This window comes from Triturus cristatus, chromosome 3_1 (genome assembly GCF_964204655.1).
Source record: "Triturus cristatus chromosome 3_1, aTriCri1.1, whole genome shotgun sequence".
NCBI lineage: Eukaryota > Metazoa > Chordata > Amphibia > Caudata > Salamandridae > Triturus > Triturus cristatus.
This window is the reverse complement of record NC_140583.1, coordinates 453,879,864-453,897,775: the sequence shown is the minus strand read 5'-3', so window position 1 is coordinate 453,897,775 and position 17,912 is coordinate 453,879,864. Positions and strand designations below refer to the sequence as shown.

Here is a 17,912-nt window from a genome sequence, read left to right as displayed (position 1 = left end):
CTTTGTGAATATGCCCCTACATTTTTTGCAAATCTGCGGCATCTAGGCCCTTGATAACCTAACCTAAATCCTTCTTTGAAACCCCATTCCAATTTGGATGCATCATTTAAATTAGGGTAAAACTTCAACCAGAAACACAACACTTCCACATTAATTGGTGTAAAAGCCCTTGTGTCCAGGTTGAAATGTGAAACCTCTCCTGCTGCCGTGGCCAAACCTACTCCAGTTGCTCTAATCCCCAAAGCATTGCAATATGGGGTGTTTGCCACCGCATCTAGAGCATTCATGTTTATATTTGCAGGTGTTCTTTTGGCAATAACCCCTGTTGAAATTCCAACAGGCCCCTGACATGAATCCTTGAGAGCTATTCCAGCTCACCCTCCCCCGAGGTGGGTCTACCAAGAAAGGGACGATGAGCTACCGCCAAGCTGCTCGACGTATGCATTGAAGGGGAGGCATCTGAGGATACATCCATTGAACCCAAAGCTTGTTGTCTACTTCACCCCATGGCTCTTCAGGAATAAGTACCAATCTAGCTCTAAACTCTGCATCATAATGAAGCCAAGCAAAACTGCCAAATTCAGTGTATGCTTTCCTTATTGTGTCTAGGTATTTGAATATTGCCACAGATCTCTCTGGAAACTTTTCACAATATACGCTGGCGAAAATAAGGAAAGCTAAATTCCATGAATAAATATTCGTAGGTACCTACGGCCTCTTTGCTAACTCCCATGCCTCCTCTCTGGAACCCTCTTTTGACTGAATTACCCTGTGGAGTACTTTGAAAACGTCAACAAATTCCCCTCTCCAAATCTTTTCTTTGGGACTCTTGCTTAAGATAAACCCATATAAGGTGAACGCTTACAAGGCGTTGAAATTGTTTTTTCATCATACTTCTTGCTATCTGATTCACTACTGTCTTTTATATTATCTTTTGCAGTATTAAAACCATCTGTATCCACCTGGTTTGAGAAATATTTAGAAAATTGCTCACTTTTTATTTCTATCATCAGTGCCCACATATTTGTCAATGCCTACTTTCTTATTGACTGCTCTTTTGTGAACCTCACCTGATCTTAAGAATTTTTCAAGAGATAGCTGATCTTTTCTTCTTTTCCCCCTCTTGATGATTTTTGTTTACGCTAGTTCTGTACCATTCCCATTCGATTTCATTATCCTGTGAAAAATAATCTCTGGACAAGCTTTTAGCATTCCCCTGTCCTCCATTTGACTTTTTTGCAAACGTAACATTTTCCCCACCATCCTCAATTTCGCCTTCCTCTAAAGATTCAAAATCCTTGTCACCCCATTCCCCCTCATCGTCTACCACCCTGAAGTGACCACAAACACCAGCAGGACGTGGTGGAAGTCGGGTTTATTGCTGCTCATCTCAACAACAGCTTCCAGGGAATGAGCTTGTACTTCAAGCACAAACATTCCATCACCCTGGAGCCCATAGAACATTCATGGTGCTATGGCAACATCACATAAGCTATTACAATATCTCCCTTCTTCGCATAAATAAGGACAACAAACTAAATAAATATATTTCAAAAAAGAAAAGAATAATAACAAAAAGATTTGCTAAAAACACATAATGAAAAGTTTGAACCACCCTACAAATACTGTAAGATGTTACAAATCCATACGTTTAGGAACAATTCTTTTACGTGTACTCCTTCTGATTGGAACAGAAGATCCCTCTGGAGACATTTCTTTGCAAGAACGATCTTCCCCATTCAATCCAATATTCCCACCCACAGGGACGGAATTACTGGGACCCGAAACAGAATTGTCTTGCAAACCCATTCGACATGCAACCTTATCTGGGATTCTATAAACTCTGGACACATTCCACCAATTTTTCCCCTTGACTCTCACAGCATGCCGCGAGACCAAATCTACACACACAGGTTGACTGAACTTAGAAAAACCTTTAGGTACATTGTGTGGGATCTTAATCTTAATCCAATCCCCTACTTTGATATTGTGAGACCACCTCTCTTCTGAGCCTCTCTCCTCTTGATGTACAGAAGAATCATGGCCAAGACCACCTTTATGGTTTACCTGAGAAGAGGACAAGCCTGAATTAGCTAAAAGTCCCCACTGCCTCATCCAAGCTGGACACATGTTGAACGTGGCAACTCTCCCTCTCAGTAATTCAAATGGACTCTTTCCAAACTCCAAACCCGGTGTAGTCCGATGAGCCCACAACATGCTCTGAACCGCTCCCCCTATATCCATATTTCCAGCAACAGCCCATTGCACACAATCAACTAACATACGGTTCATGCGCTCAATGAAACCATTCCCCTGTGGGTGATAGAGAGCCACACGTTTGTGAACAATGCCAGATTGACTTAGGAAACCAGACATTTCCTTGGAAACAAATTGCACCCCATTGTCCGACACCAACTCTTTGGGAAAACCTTCCCTTGCAAACAGGCTTTCCAAAAATTTGATAACTTTGGTAGAATTAGGCTCAGTCATAAAACACACCTCCCACCATTTGCTATAATAATCCGCAACCACCAATGCAAACCTGTATTTACTGGATAACACATTGAACGGGCCAATGAAATCTAAGGCCAATTTCATCCACGCCCCTGAAGGTAACTCAACCCTTACTTTGGGAGGAGACACAGTCTTGATTACTTTGTCACTAGAGCAACACGTGTAGCAATTTTCAACCATACTTTCTATATGCCGATCCATTGAGGGCCACCAATAAATTGAACTAACCCTGCGCTTAGTGCATGTCTGCCCCAGATGACCTTCATGTCCTGCCTTGATTATGCGATCTCTCAAACACGCTGGAGGCACAAACTTGTCACCACGCAAAATCATTTCATCTTCCTCTAATGATAATTCATCGGCCACTTTAGCAAAAGGTTGCAACTCAGAGTCCAAATGTTTCTCCTTTGGCCACCCCTGAATGATACACTTTCTAACTTCTTTGAGAACAGAGTCAGCTTTCAATGCATCAAACCATTCATCCTCCTTGAAACACCCCTCTTTACAAACATCAATACTTGCGATCAAACATTCTTCATCTTCCTCTGCAACACATTCTTCTTGTCTAACCGGCAACGGCAATCTAGACAAAAAATCTGGTCTAATGTTTTTCCCCCCAGGAATGTGTTCAACAGTGAAATTATACTGAAGAAGCTTTGAACTTAGTCTAGCTATCCTGGGCGTATGATCCTTTACAAGCACACCATTAAGAATGGGAATGAGAGGTTTATGATCAGTCATAAGCTTGAACGATCTCCCCCAAAGAAAACCTTTGAACCTCTCAACTGCCCAACAACAAGCAAGAAGCTCCCTCTCGATCACAGAATAGTTTTTCTCACTAGGACGCAGTGATCTGGAAATAAATCCAACCGTATGTTCTAACCCACCTCTCATCTGAGTCAACATGCCACCTAAACCATCCAAACTAGCATCCACCGACACAATGGATTCCAGAGAAGGATCATAAGGAGTTAAAATATTGCAATGTTTCAATTCATTTTTGATTTTTTCAAAATCATCTTGACATTCTTGATCCCAAATGAACACAGTTCCTCTTTTCAAACGTTCCCGAAGATGGGCGGTCTTTGCTGCAAAGTTAGAAATGAATTTGGCATAAAACTCACACATACCAAGGAAAGATGATACTTGTTCCTTGGATTTGGGAGACGGAAGATTGACAATAGCTTCAATCAGGCCCACTCTAGGAAGAATGCCTTCACCTGAAATGCAATGACCCAGGTACTCTATTGACTGTACCCCAAATACGCATTTACTTAAGTTCCCCACAATACCTTTATCCTGTAATCTGTTCAACACCTCAGATAAGTTCTTATCATGAGAAGATTTGCTAACACCAGCAACTAGAATGTCATCCTGAAACACTACAGTATCCTGCACACCCAGCAAAACTTTTTCCATGACACGCTGGAAAACAGAAGCAGCGGAAGCTAACCCGAATGGCATCCGTCTAAACTGAAAAGTGCCAGATGGTGAAACAAACGCAGTTAAGTGTTTAGATGACGCATCTAACTCCACCTGATGGTATGCTGATGACAAATCTATCTTTGAGAACCATTTGAACCCTTGAAACTTTGACACTATGTCATCAATACGGGGTAACGGGTGAGAATCCACCCAGATATTTTTATTGAGACTGCGTAAGTCAATGCAGACTCTAAGATTTCCATTTTTTTTCCGTGCGACGACCAATGGACTTAACCAAAGAGATGATTCAACTGGTTCGATAACACCAGTTTCACACATTTTTTCCAACTCCTTTGCCAGGTCATCCCGAACACTCAAAGGTACATTGCGTAGCTTATGTTTACAAGGAATGGCTCCCTCTTTTACCTTAATGAGATGTTTAAAGCCTTTGATTAATCCCAGTGACTCTGAAAATACTTTTGGAAAATTGCTTCCCCACACGGAAACATCTTTCTCACTCCTTGACTCATTAACAATAGAAACTGGTTCCTTAGTGCCTGGCCTAAGAGTCATTTTAAACAAAGCTTGGTGGTACCACCCCAGGATGTCTAGTCCCTTGATAGCTACATAAACTTTTCCCTTGATGATTTTTTCTTTGAACATCAATGTGCCTTCAAAGAAACCTTTAAGTTGAATCCTCCTACCCTCATAAGATACAGGACTTCTATCAGGAGGTTCCAAATGTCTGTCGCCCCAAACCGATTCAAACAACTCTTCCGTGATCATTGTCATGCGAGCACCAGAATCGACCAGCAATTTTAGGATTTTGCCATCCACAACTATGTCCACAATAGGATCTGCACAATCCTCACAATCATCCTTCACAACTAACATGAGGTCTCTCATAGAGCTCACAACCTCCGTGTTATTTTCTAGGATGTCACTCTCTTCCCACACAACGTTGACATTTCTTCTAGAGTTACATACTTTTGCAAAGTGACCTTGTTTACCACAATTCCTGCACATAGCATTACGAGCAGGGCAAACTCGTGAGTTGGGGAAATGTGCAAAATAACCACACTTTGAACACACATTCTTCTTCTGTAGATAGAATTGTTTCTTATCTTGTCTTGCGCTTTGCGACTTTACTTTAACTTCATTTCCATTTTTCTCACCAGTATTTTTCTCAGGCAAGCCATTTTTGTCTGCACTGTTTTTACTATCATTTACAGCCCCCACCGTTGTTTTATCAGATCTCAGCTCATTGGACGATGACTGCGATAATTCAATGCTTTTGACAATAGAGATTGTCTCTTCAAGAGTTGGGTTTTTTAAAGTTAGTAACTTCTGTTGCACTTTTTTGTCTCTACAACGTACCACAATTTGATCTCTTATGAGTTGTGATGTAAACATCTCAAATTCACAGTCAGATGCTAAAATGCGTAGAGATGCGACATATGATACAATGCTCTCCGAGGTTTGCTGTTCCCTCGTGAAAAACTTATGTCTAGCTACTACTAAACTTTTTTCCACATCAAATTGTTTTTCTAGCATGTGAATAGCTTGGTCAAACTCATTGAGTGGCTCGTCCCCCTCTGCTACCTCTGGCAAAGGTAAGTGCTCAAGAACGGCCTGACCTTCAAAACCCAAATTATGTTCAAGCATAAATCTTTTACGTTCGGCGCTAAACCTGAGACCTCCAATGGCTCCTAAATACTTGGTAAAGGCTCTATACCATACTTTCCACTCTACTGGTGGATCCCCTGGAAGCTGTAGAAAAGGAGAAGGGGCTTGTACATTTTGCATAATGACAATTAAATTATAAACATCAATCAACCTATTAACAAAAGGTACCACAGAATCTTCACTGCAAAAAGACGTGAATTCCCTTGTTCTCCCTGACTATTAGAGTAACATAAATATATCACTATATAATTTTGTTACTGTACATACTATGTATTTCCCTTTTTTTTTTAAATACTTAAAATCGTTGTTTGTATTTGATCAAATTGTTATGAAATCTAACACACTGCAAACAAAAAGCATCCACAAGATGGTGCTAGAGTATTACTCTTAGAATCCAAAACACATAAAAGTAATGGTAATAAAACTGTCTGTTGACTGTAGTGAAACTTGCACAACGTAGAGTAAAAGGCACCTTGACGAAGTAGACTGTCATATGACACTTTCCTTTTGAAACGAAGCGTCCGATTGTTTCCGTGGCAATTTGACGTGAAGAAAAAAACGGAGTCTTTGGTGAACTGCTTCGTAGTTTCGAACGTGGACGTCAGCGCGCACTTAAGAGTGTGCCGTGTGGCTCAAGGCACGCTCTTGCTTTGCACGTTCTGCATGTACGAACAAACAGCAGAGAACAAACACCATGGAACCTTGGAGGTGAATGGCGTGCGCGGCTGAGCAACGGCGGTGAGTACGCGAGCACATTCAAAATATAACAGGTGAAATTGACGTTACTCACAAATATAGCCGAAGGCTCAAATTTTGTTCACCATGAATAAATAAATCACCAAGATGCACTGTTAGACGTCAACTATGCCACTCACGCAGGAACATCGATCACCATGCACCTGGTCCGTGCGCTCGACGACACTACTAGCGATAAATCAAGATAACGCTTAGCCGATGCACTTGTCAGCACTGCAGTGATGAGATGATGCGGTCATAAGATTGGCACATCGCTGTATTTCCAAACGTTAGCCAGAATAGTCTTTACTTGTCCAGCAAAACTGCAAGCACGATCAGAACCGAGACCGAGTGTCCCATCGGTAGGATGACAGTCTAGATGGATTAGAACAAATTATTTCTCCTTTGAAAATAGGAAAAATTTCTTGTAGAAATTCAGAGGTGAATAAAAAAAATGAAAAAATAGCGCAGTTCCAAATGTACACACGTGGGTACTGAGAATGAGCAGAAGATCCCAAAACTTGTCGCCAATTGAAGTGACCACAAACACCAGCAGGACGTGGTGGAAGTCGGGTTTATTGCTGCTCATCTCAACAACAGCTTCCAGGGAATGAGCTTGTACTTCAAGCACAAACATTCCATCACCCTGGAGCCCATAGAACATTCATGGTGCTATGGCAACATCACATAAGCTATTACACACCCCTCTGTACGAACCACTTTCTCTACCATACTACCCCCAGGACATTCCCCATCCCCCACACCTCCGTCGTTTACTTTCCAATTTATCGCAGTAGAACGTGGTGCTGTTCGCTTTTGCTCCATCGTTGTGGGAAAATTAGCTTCAAACATTTTTCCTTCCTCGTTTGCGTTGATGCAGGACGCTAGTGACCTGTCAAAAACTTCTTTACTGCCCTTTATTTTGTTTGGCAGCATTTCTCCCACATTGGTCTGAGAGCCTGCCAAAACTAACAGACACAGGAGCTCCTTTGTTCTTCAAACTAGCTAATCTCTTTTCATTGTTAATTTCTTTGGGGACCCAAATCCACTCACCCCCTGTTTCTGACTCGCTGTCAAAACTATCAGGAGAACCGCTTTTATTTTTGATTCCTGACAATTAATTTCTTTATCTACGTCTACATGCATCAGTACTAGATCTTTGAGGGAAACACAATCTTCCTAAACTGCCTTTGAGCTTGGCATATTTATGCTATTATTTGTCAAAACTGGCTGTAACACCCTGTCACCAGACTCACTAGAAACCATCGGTGAAAGACTTCTTTCCACAGTCAATGACAATATAGCGCTACCGGTATTTTGACATCTGTTCCCAAAAATATGTATATCCTTATTATGATGAATTCCACTCTTATCCTGTGCATCCATGAAATACTGGTTATGCAAAACTTTGCCACGGGGGTGGAGAAACTAAGCTATTTTCAGCTCTGAAAGCTTTCCCTTTAATTTGCTTGGCTCCTTTAAGAAACGTTTTCCTTGAAGCAGCAGAGCTCTGCACAGTATGTGTGCCAGCTCTGCCCCCGCCTCTCCCCATTGTACTGAAGAGAGCTTGCGGGGCAGAGGTGAGTAAATCCTGCTGGCTCCAATTAACTTTATGACTTCCTAATTTGCTCGAGGCTCTCCGGCTTCTAACCGGAGAGCCTTCACTTGACACACAGGCAGCAACTGCGGCTGACACACCACTTGCTGCTGTCCTCCTTTTCCTTTCAAGTTCCACCCATTCCTGAGACCGAACCCCGGGTGATATTAAATCTTCCCTCCCAGCCTTGCAAACAGTATGCAAGGCTTCCCTCAAAGAAGCTGCCGCTTCTGCCATTGTGCTGCAAACGAGGCAATTAACAGCTATAAGTGCCTCTGATAACCGCAATTAATTTCCCTTTCACCAAAAAACGAGCGCCTACTTCAGCCCTCACTGACGACTGCTGTACGTTCTAAAGCCAGTGCCCTGACCGGCTCGCATTTAACAACGCCAGCCAATCAGCACCTACCTGTCCATGGAATGTGCTAATTTACTGAAGCTGCCCGGGGGTGGACATTCACGAATGCCACCCCCAGGAGCCCTACATCTGGGAATTCCATGACCTTTAGCTCTGCCTGCATGACCACCTGTTCTGTGGAGCAGCCAATGGGGCGTGGCTGCAGAGCGGATATAAAGCCGCAAGTACAACGGTTACCTTTCACCACATTTGCATCCAGTCAGGGACTAACACCCAGGGCTGCAAGCTCTGCACCACTCGTAAGAACATTCCTCGTCAGAGCCGGCGTGAGCAACCATGCTGCGAGTGCGATGCATGCGAGAGGGCAGCAGGGGCGCCAAAGCCGTCCACTACATAGGATCTATGGTGCGTATATCTTTGCTTGTTAGCCGCCCATGTCTGCGGCAGAAAGATAACTAGGTTTTCTTTTATACCTTGGGATTTTACTGATTTCAACCAAAAATAGCTAATTCTAATCGCCCAGTGCCTGTCAGTGACAGATTTGGAAACAAATTCCTCTGCTGATCCTCACCCAAGATCGGTGACACTGAAACGTGTGTTGAGGTTTTTCTTTAACTCCGTGGGTTCAACAGCCTAGAAGCAGAAGCAGCTGTCAGTCTTCTTCCGTGACTATTCACTGCAATAACCCCTAGCCTGTTGTTTGTGTGCCACACACCCCTTTCCCCTGCCCACCAGCTGTTGCTGATCTGCTCTAGCCTAAAGCCCCATTCCCCTCCACACACCCAGCTTTCGGTTCTCTGTAAATTCATCCTGCTGTAAACCCAGCCTTTTGCTGCTGTGCAGCTTTTGTTCAAACATTCGAGGATGCTTTTCCACTAAACAAGCATTTGCAATGCAAATTGGTCTCGCATTTGTGGGAGTTAGAAGTATTGGTGCTGTAAATTAGAATGTAATTTACCCATGTGTTTTGGATTAGAGGGGATTTATGTGTTGTGGGGGGGAATTATGTGGCGTGGAATAGAATTATATGGCTTGGAATTGTTCGTTGTGGAATTGTGTGTGGTGAAATTGTGTGGAGTGGATTTGGGTAGTGGAATTATGTGCCATGGTGGGTAATGGAAATATGTGGATAGTAATTATGTGGTATTGAGTGTACTAGAATTATGTGGAGTGGGATTGAGTGTCAGAGTGTAATTATGTGGAATGGCATTTTGTGCGGTGGTGTGGTATTTATGTTGTGGAGTTTATGTGGCATCCTGTTGAACTATGTTGCATGTGGTATGTTGATTCTTTGCAAATACCTCTGAAATCTGACCCATGAAAGTAATTGAAAGGATAGATGTCATGGGTTTTGCAAAACTGTAGCCACCACATAAGAGGGAAAGGCCACATGAATTACCCTGTCTGAATGAAAACCAAAGTGCTTGAAATACGGTCTGATTTTGCTTTCCAATTTAACCGTTTTGAAGCAAATTGTTGTTCTAACAATAAAACTATTTAGTCAAAGAAACATTATTTTCCAACATAAAAACATTTTCCAAGTAAACATATTTGTTTTTGTATTCTTTAGATCAGGAACCCCATGAACTTCTAACAATGACTGTAAAGAAGCTGAGAACGAATGGCCCCCAATGATCTTTCGCAAATATGTGTAACTGTGACAGCATGTGTTTAAAAATATTTTAACTTTTGCGTGTGGGTGTTGACTCCACGGTGTCAGAAGAAGGGAGCGTAGATAACGAACAAGAGCTACCAACAAGACAGCCAAATGTTTTGAGGCAGGTTTTTTCACAACAAAAGAAATGTTTGCATCTGTCTGTATGCTGCCCATCTGGCTTACCAAAGGAGCATCACTAACTGCATGAGTGCGTTGGGCAAAAACACTGACGATTGTTCCACTGAAGCACGAAAGTCTAAACTAAGGGGCTTATTCACAAGCCCCTTGCGCCACCCTTACGCCACTTTTCCCATGTTAAAAACTACGCAAAAGTGGCTTAAAGGGCTTGTAAATCTGCCCCTAGATCTATAGTACGCAATGCAAATAAATACTTTCCCTGCATGTTTAAAATGTGTAAATGGCACTATAGAAGCATGTTGTTTTTTTGCTTTAGGTAAATGTTTTTCTCCTTGAAGAGGATGTGATTGAAAAACAAAAAAAAGGCAACTTGCCCCAAACGCCCTGGGGTACTGCAAGTAAATAAACATATTGTCTCTTCCAAAAGTTGAAATGCCAGCACAGAGGTACCAAAGTGCCAACTAAATACAATGTAGAGTAACCCTATCGTGCTGGACAAATATATTCACTCCGATATTGCGTAATCAGCTTTGCTATACGAATGCAAACACTTTACAGGAGCAGTGTTTTCCATTGCATGTGTTCCTGTAAAGTGCGTTGCCCTTACTACGGGGGATATTATCAAGACAGGCGATCAAATTATCGCCGCTTTAGCGGCAGAAAAATGCTGCTAAAACGGCGATAATGGGCTTGATAATATGCTCTAGGGAATTCCAATTGAAACCCATGTTAGATGTGAAGGAAATCTAACCTGAGCTTCAATTGGAATTCCATAGAGCATATTATCAAGCCCATTATCGCCGTCTTAGCGGCGTTTTTCTGCCGCTAAAGCGGCGATAATTTTATCGCCTGTCTTGATAATATGCCCCCAAGTCTGTTAAATAAACAACTACCGGGCCACAACATGAAAAATATAGCGCCCAGCCAAATTTTCGGAATAACGTGCTTTTGAAAGCTGCTTTATTTATTAATAATGAAGTGTGTGTACTGGTGTAAATAATTTAATAAATTCAAATATTAAGTACAATTTAACTGTTCCTTTCTAAGGTTTAACAACATGCCTTTGAAAAGTCCTTTCCATAGCCCACACTGGCTCCTTTAATGTAACTCACAAAAACAAAAAGGACCGTTTCCCAGCACAGACTTATTGTGATGCTTGGCAATTAACACTGCCTTTAAGATAACTCTAAAGTAAAATGACTATTTCCTAGGGAAAAATTCCTGCAAATTAAAATGTCAAAGTGTACTTACTGCCTTAAATTGCTGAGATGGATGAAGCGGTTTCTAATAAAGTAGAGTCCGAGTTGGTGGTGAAAAAGTATCCGCTTGAAAGCATTAATCTTCCTGCACAGCTTGAGTTTGAGCCCAGGAAGGACGCAGCTGAATATTAGGAGAGGGAGGAGGAGGAAGAGCTGGGGGGGGGGGAGGGGGGGGGTGCTGGTGCTGCAAAAACTTGGACCCCGAATGGGAGAAAAGTTACAGAATTCAGGTTTTGCTGGTTTAGGGACTAATGGGAGGAAGAATTTATGTAGTGCTCGTGGAGGTTGGGAGTGTGGTAATTGTTTTTTTCTGTGCAAATTGCCTGTGAAAAGTGGTTAAATAATGTGCAAAAGCAATTTCTTTATCAAGAGGCTGCGGTTTTCCTGGACAGTAAGATTAATTGACCAAATCATCTTGCACATTTGCTTTTAAATCCAGGGCAGGAAGACATTTATTAGAGACACGCACACAACACATTCAAGACCAAACGTAATAAATCAATAAAAAGATACAATTTATATTCTGCACAGCTGTATATTCCTGATTTGAATGAATGAGCTCAAATACACAAACGCTTTCCAAGCATTAAACAGTCCACGCATAGACAGCATTTATCCGTAAATACCTAATGTCTTTCACCGGGTGTGCTGTCCACTAGTCTGTGAATTATAACATAATGACGTGACAGCATAACGTTATAGCATAACACAAAGTAAATAACAATAATATTAATGCCAATAGAAATGGAACCAAAGAACACATCACAAAAGAAAGACGAACATTACTCGTTGGTCGTAGTAAGTTGAAAATCAATTACGAAAATAAATGCTTCTTTTTTCCGTCCGTATTTCCTTAAATATTTTCTGAGACTAGATTGTGTTTGAAATAACCCCTAAAATTTTAGTTCATTTTAACAGAAATATCGTAATAATGGAATAGATACAGCAGACTTTTGAGGGATAGAAGATGTGACAATTATGTCTACATTGTGTGTGGCGGAGCTGTTTGTTGACTGACCTCGAATGTCGATGGAGGCTATAATTGTTACAGCGACATGGTGTGGGCCAGATGCTATAAACGAAGTGTGATGCTTTGTGAGAGGAGAGAGGGTGAGCCCAGTTTGCTGTCTTTTGTCAGCTGGCATCACAAAGCACATCCTTTCATTTGAGGGTGTTGTTCCAGTCAGAGAAGCGACGGGCTCAGAGTGCTGTGTGCAAAGCCTCCCAGTTGTAGAACATCCCTGCCCCTTCACCCAGCTCTGTTAATGAACAGTGAGCTGCGACGTACGTGACAGGCCATCCCAAAGGGAGCAACACCCAGGGGAAAGGGCCAGGCCAGGGAGGGAGGGAGGGAGACGGGCTCGGGGACTTCAGGGGGTGCTGCGGAGAATGGGACCCGTAACACAGCCTGCGAGTGGCCAGCAGGAGAGTCAACAAAAAGTACACGCACGTGTAACAATTAAGTAAAGGGACCAGTGGCCATGGGAGGATACAAATGACGACATGGTCATAATAAGGAGGGACTAACAAGCCTCTGTACAAATCAGAAGACAGTATTTACAAATGACAAACGCACAAGCCAATGAAATATAAGGGCGTGGAATTGGGTCAAGCTTCCCTCACCTATTGAACTACCACAGATCTTCGCAGAGTAGCGCTTGCACGCTGGCTCACGCTCGTCCTAAAAAACCAATGCATGCCGTTCCATTTGGAGGTCTTAGCTGCTAAGCAAGGGAAGGTTTTTTAGACCTCGCACGCATCCTTGGTGCCATTTCTTCAGATTTGGTGTGTGCACTATTCAAATACCCTTCTGCTTTCCTTTTACCATGTGGCACACCAACCGTGTACATCTCAGTGAGGTTGTGTGCTGTACGCAGTTCTGAAGTTGGAGAATTAAATATTTTAAATAAGGCATGCTTGTTGTGCAGGTCAGCGGTGCAAGGTGCCTTCTGCCGCCCAACCCCACCCCCAAGTTCAGACTGGACCTCATGCTTGTGTGGGGGAGGGGTCTTTCCTGAGCTGCCTTTGCTGGCTGAGTGCTAAGCTGCTGGCAGCTGCACTGAGGGAATTTGTCAGGACACCTAACAACTTTGCGAGGTCCGTGACATATTTGCGCAATAAATACACTCCACCCTGTTCTTGAAACGTAAAAGGCCATTTTTTACGACAGGTTGTCAAACAGTAAACCTTAACCAGAGCATCAATTTAAACTCAACAATCCCCAAACCCAAACATTTCATTCACCTCGTCCATTCTCCCCTCACTGTTGCTGTTCACTTCCCATTCCACGCTGTGCCTCTTCCAACTCTCCATTCACCTCCTCACTTATCTTTCAACATCCTCTCCTGTATCTCCCACCGAAGCACTCTTGCATCCTGCACCCCCATCATTCACCTGTTTCTCCCCTCCTCCAGAAGGGGTGGGTGTACCCGTCCGAGACTCCCCACCCCTCCAAATACTGCAAAAACCCAACCTGAACAACCCGTCCTAAACTGGCACGCTATACCTACCCAGCACCTTTCCCAACCAACTTGTAGGATGGGTGGGCGATCAAAAATTCCTTTATCCCTCCCCTGTGATGTTGGGCGCAGGAAGAGGACGAATCTCCTCCCCTGGCCCTTATAAACCCAACCCCAGACCCCACCGTTAATCTCACCCTTTCACCCCTCACAGCTTGTCCTTCTGGCCTGTAAGCGCAAAAACCCCGGGGGAAGACTGGTCTGCAATCTGACTTCTCCGGGGGCCGTATCACGCAATAAATACACTTCACGCTGTTCTTGAAGCGTAATAGGCCAATTATTAGGACAGGTTGTGAAACAGTAAACCTTAACCAGAACAGCATTTAAACTCAACAATCCCCAAACCCAAACATTTCATTCACCTCATACGTTCTCCCCTAACTGTTGCTGTTCACTTCCCATTCCACTCTGTGACACTTCCAACTCTCCATTCACCTTCTCACTTATCTTTCAACATCCTCTCCTGTATCTCCCGCCGACGTACTCTTGCCTCCCGCACCCCCATCATTCACCTGTTTCTCCCATCCCCTGGAGGGGTGGGTGTGCCTGTCTGAGACTCCCCACCCCTCCAAATACTGCCAACCAGGTAACCCCCGCAGAGCGGTTACCTGCCCCACCTCCCACGGCCGTGCACCTTTCGCCCTCACTCTTTCATTTCCCTATGACACCAGATAGATTCATTCCACAACTTGCTTATCACGTCCCCCATCTCCATCATATAGTACGCATTCCCCAATTGCGAAAGGTGCACGCCATCGTCCCTGAAAAGCAAAGGCTCCTCCAGTCGTAGCCCAACATGACCAATTACTTTGATGTCCTTAGAAGCGCAAAAAACTCTCATTGCCCTGTTGAGCTTCCTGCATGCTTTCTCTACTGCCCCTTTTCACACTTTACGTGGTATGAACTTCGTCCACACAATGAATGTTACCGCCATATTTCTTTTCAGGACCTCCAGATCCCTCTGCATCTGCTGCAATATTGCCAATCCTGACAAACGTATCAAGTCATTTTCCCCCAGATGCAGGAATCATCCTTGTCAGCCAGGGCAACAAGGCCCCCCAAAGCATCCCACCTTTACCCCACCAATGCACTTCATAGCGGCTACTCTTCAGACCCAGGTTATGGCTGTAGACCTGTCGATCTGCATATCTGGCTGCCCAATGTACGAAAGAATGTCCGACAATCCAGGTAACAGTCTTGGCCCCTGGACCCCAACACAACCTGTGACAAGAGAATTATGTTTGACCACACATGGAGGTTGTCGTCCTTAGGTGCTGTTCTCAATCACCCCTCGCCCCAAAACCCCATCTCCTCTTATCTGTGCACACTTCGCACGCAGTGTTGCAGAGATTCTGCAAATATACAGAACTACGCACAAGAACCCAGGACCTCGGTGTACAGTGGTGTACCAACCGCCCACCTTAGTGCCCGGAACCCCAATCCGACTAGCTATAGTGTCTCATCCGTTCTCCATACTACAGCGAAGCTACCAATGATTAGACATCCTAGAATATGTAACTCAGACTCTCTCAGTAATCGCGGGAGCGAGAACACTCTTTCGCTAACTCACTCATACTTGTCCACAACATAAGTAATCAGAGACACAGTATTGTTTAAAATGTTTATTTTAACAAACATGCTCTATAATGCAGTACACGAGCCAATACTAGCAGCAAAAAGCATAAACTCCATATAGTGAGCATTGTTACAATTCCATAAAATATGAACAGGGATATCATTTTATTAAGCTAGTGGAAAAAAGGCCTAATGAGCCTTGCCACCCACCCCGTGCAAGGAACTAGTTTATAATAATTTTAGAAGACTTCTGGGCTTTGTCAGGGGGACCCCATACCTCCAGGTTTAGATGCAAAGATTGACATCTCTGGACAAAAACAGCTCTTCTCCTCTGAAAGGTTTTCTTCAAGTGCCTAACATGCGTGCGATGCCATATTAAAAGCACTCGATTTTCAGTAGTACAGCTGTGGTAGTATTATGTCTAACATGCGTGGGACTGACCAAGGCAGATTAACAGAGCACATTGTTTTTTTACCTTGAACACGCTGTGCAGACGAAGACCACAGAGTTCAGCAAGAAACGTGAAAGGCAGACAATTCCCATGTGAGCGGGCATAAGCAGAGTATTCGAGAAAACAAAGTAATGTAGAAACGTGTGCAAAAGCGGCAATGGCTGCCAAGCATATACTAACTTATGCTAACTTAGCAATGTACGCAGTGAATCTCATATCCTCACTACACCCTCCCCTGGTAAGTCCATTGCATGTAGTCACAGGACAAACACAGAGTTCAAGAAATAGGAGCAGAGTTCAAGAACGTCTATGGTTTTATCGAAATGGGAGAAATAAGAAATAAAAATGCAGGCTTGTAAGCGGGTGCCATAAAAAAATATATATCATAAAAAAACGGCTTAAAATGAGCGCCAGCCTTTTTAATCCATCAGAGTGTATGAGCAGTAAACTGCAACGGCCTCCAATAGGAAATCATTGTCATCGGTAGAAAAAAGAGATGCCATCGAATTTAGCAAGCAGAACGAGCATTCATGATCTTCATCGGTGGGTGCTTCTAGCACCATCGTTGGACAACTTGTGTGATATTCAATGTAGCTACGTTGTAGGAAATCCTGTGCCGCCCCACAGATATTCCATTGTGCCAACACTCCAAGTGCAGCCGCGCATGCCATAAATCCAACCCTGGAGCATTCTTGCTCTTGGGCCACTAAGGGGCTCATCAACAGGTCGTAATGCGGGTTGGGAGATGACATATTGGAGAGGCAGAGATCCAATACCCACTCAAAGGAGCATTCCATGCATGAAAAGAAGGGTTGCACGCAAGTGTAGTACGCAAAGCGGAAAGACAGTCTATATGCCACGCTGAGTGTCGCCAGTGGCAACATGCCATAGCACTTAAGCATACGGTCACGGAGCAATGGTAGCCCATCTGGGCTGCGTAGGACCACAAGAGGTGCAGCCATTGTGTAGCAGGCAAATTAATAGGAGGACACCAGCGGCTATGGTAACCAGTAGAGGTAATCTCCCAAAGACGCTGGAAAAAATAGAATGAATAAAGGCTGGTATTACACCAAATATAGTCTGAAAAGAAGTCACAAGGCCGGAGCCCACAAATTAAAAAAAATGTACCAGGCCATGTGTATCAGATGCATTGAAGATACGATGAATTAATTCACCGAAATGTTGTGGGAGGTTTGTATTTAAAAGGGCTTGAATTTCAGAATTTGTACTTGCTATCTGCAGGACGAATGTCTTGCGAGCAGAAGTGAGCGGGACCTCCTGCTGGAATAATAGCGCTTTTATTCTGCTCAAATTATTGAAGTGTGTTTTCCAAGTTGGGATGCAAGGCCAAATCGAGGTATCGACATTCGCCTGCGGGGGTGGGAAAAGCACATTTTAACAGCAAACTACGCGTTGTGAAACTGTTACAATGTACAGTATGCCAGCAAGCAAACGCAACATTCCTCGTTATTTAAAAGAAGATAGCTACCATTAGAAAGCAGGGTGAAATGGGTTTTATAGCCGGTACTGGAATACCCTTTAAAACACATAAAAGATTTGGGGCGGTAACACTACAAGCTCCGTGTAACTGTATGTTTTTGCAGACAAAGGAACGACTTAATGTAGAGTCACAAGATTCTCCTGTAAGGTATACTTCCTTGTCATCTCACAAACATCTGTATGTAAAAGGCAAGGACCACACTTCATGCAGGAAAGCGCTGCCCAGGGGTTCATAACGACCTATCGGGTAATGCCTCATGCAGGAGCTAAATTTAAACAAAGAAGACGGCAAAGAGATAACCCCGTGGATGAGCCAGATAGCAGAGTCAGTTTCACAGATGGAAAAGGGCTATGGGTCAATCTTTTCAATATGTAAAAGTGTGTAGGTTGCATCTTTCATGGACATAAACTGTTGTTTTGTCAGTTAAATTAAAAGGTAAAAACAAAGCAGTTGTGTTCAAACAATCCCATGGCATTTTTCCCATTTTCAGTGTTTGC

At 43.4% G+C, this 17,912-nt stretch overlaps 1 protein-coding gene across 2 annotated transcripts in view; it reads left to right on the top strand.

Moving 5' to 3' along the window:
- Positions 1–7,913: 7,913 nt before the first annotated feature.
- The window catches only part of LOC146860396 (glycine amidinotransferase, mitochondrial), a 204,402-nt gene continuing 194,403 nt past the window's right edge, over positions 7,914–17,912 (top strand). The window contains exon 1 of one of the 2 annotated variants that reach the window (XM_085644262.1): positions 7,914–7,940. Coding sequence is in view for 1 of the 2 variants with exons in the window: in XM_085644261.1 (XP_085500387.1) it covers positions 8,652–8,720 (69 nt within the window). In the remaining variant the exon portion in view is untranslated. Of the gene's footprint in view, positions 7,941–8,553; positions 8,721–17,912 lie in introns of those variants that run through there. The other variant, XM_085644261.1, reaches the window with a different exon arrangement.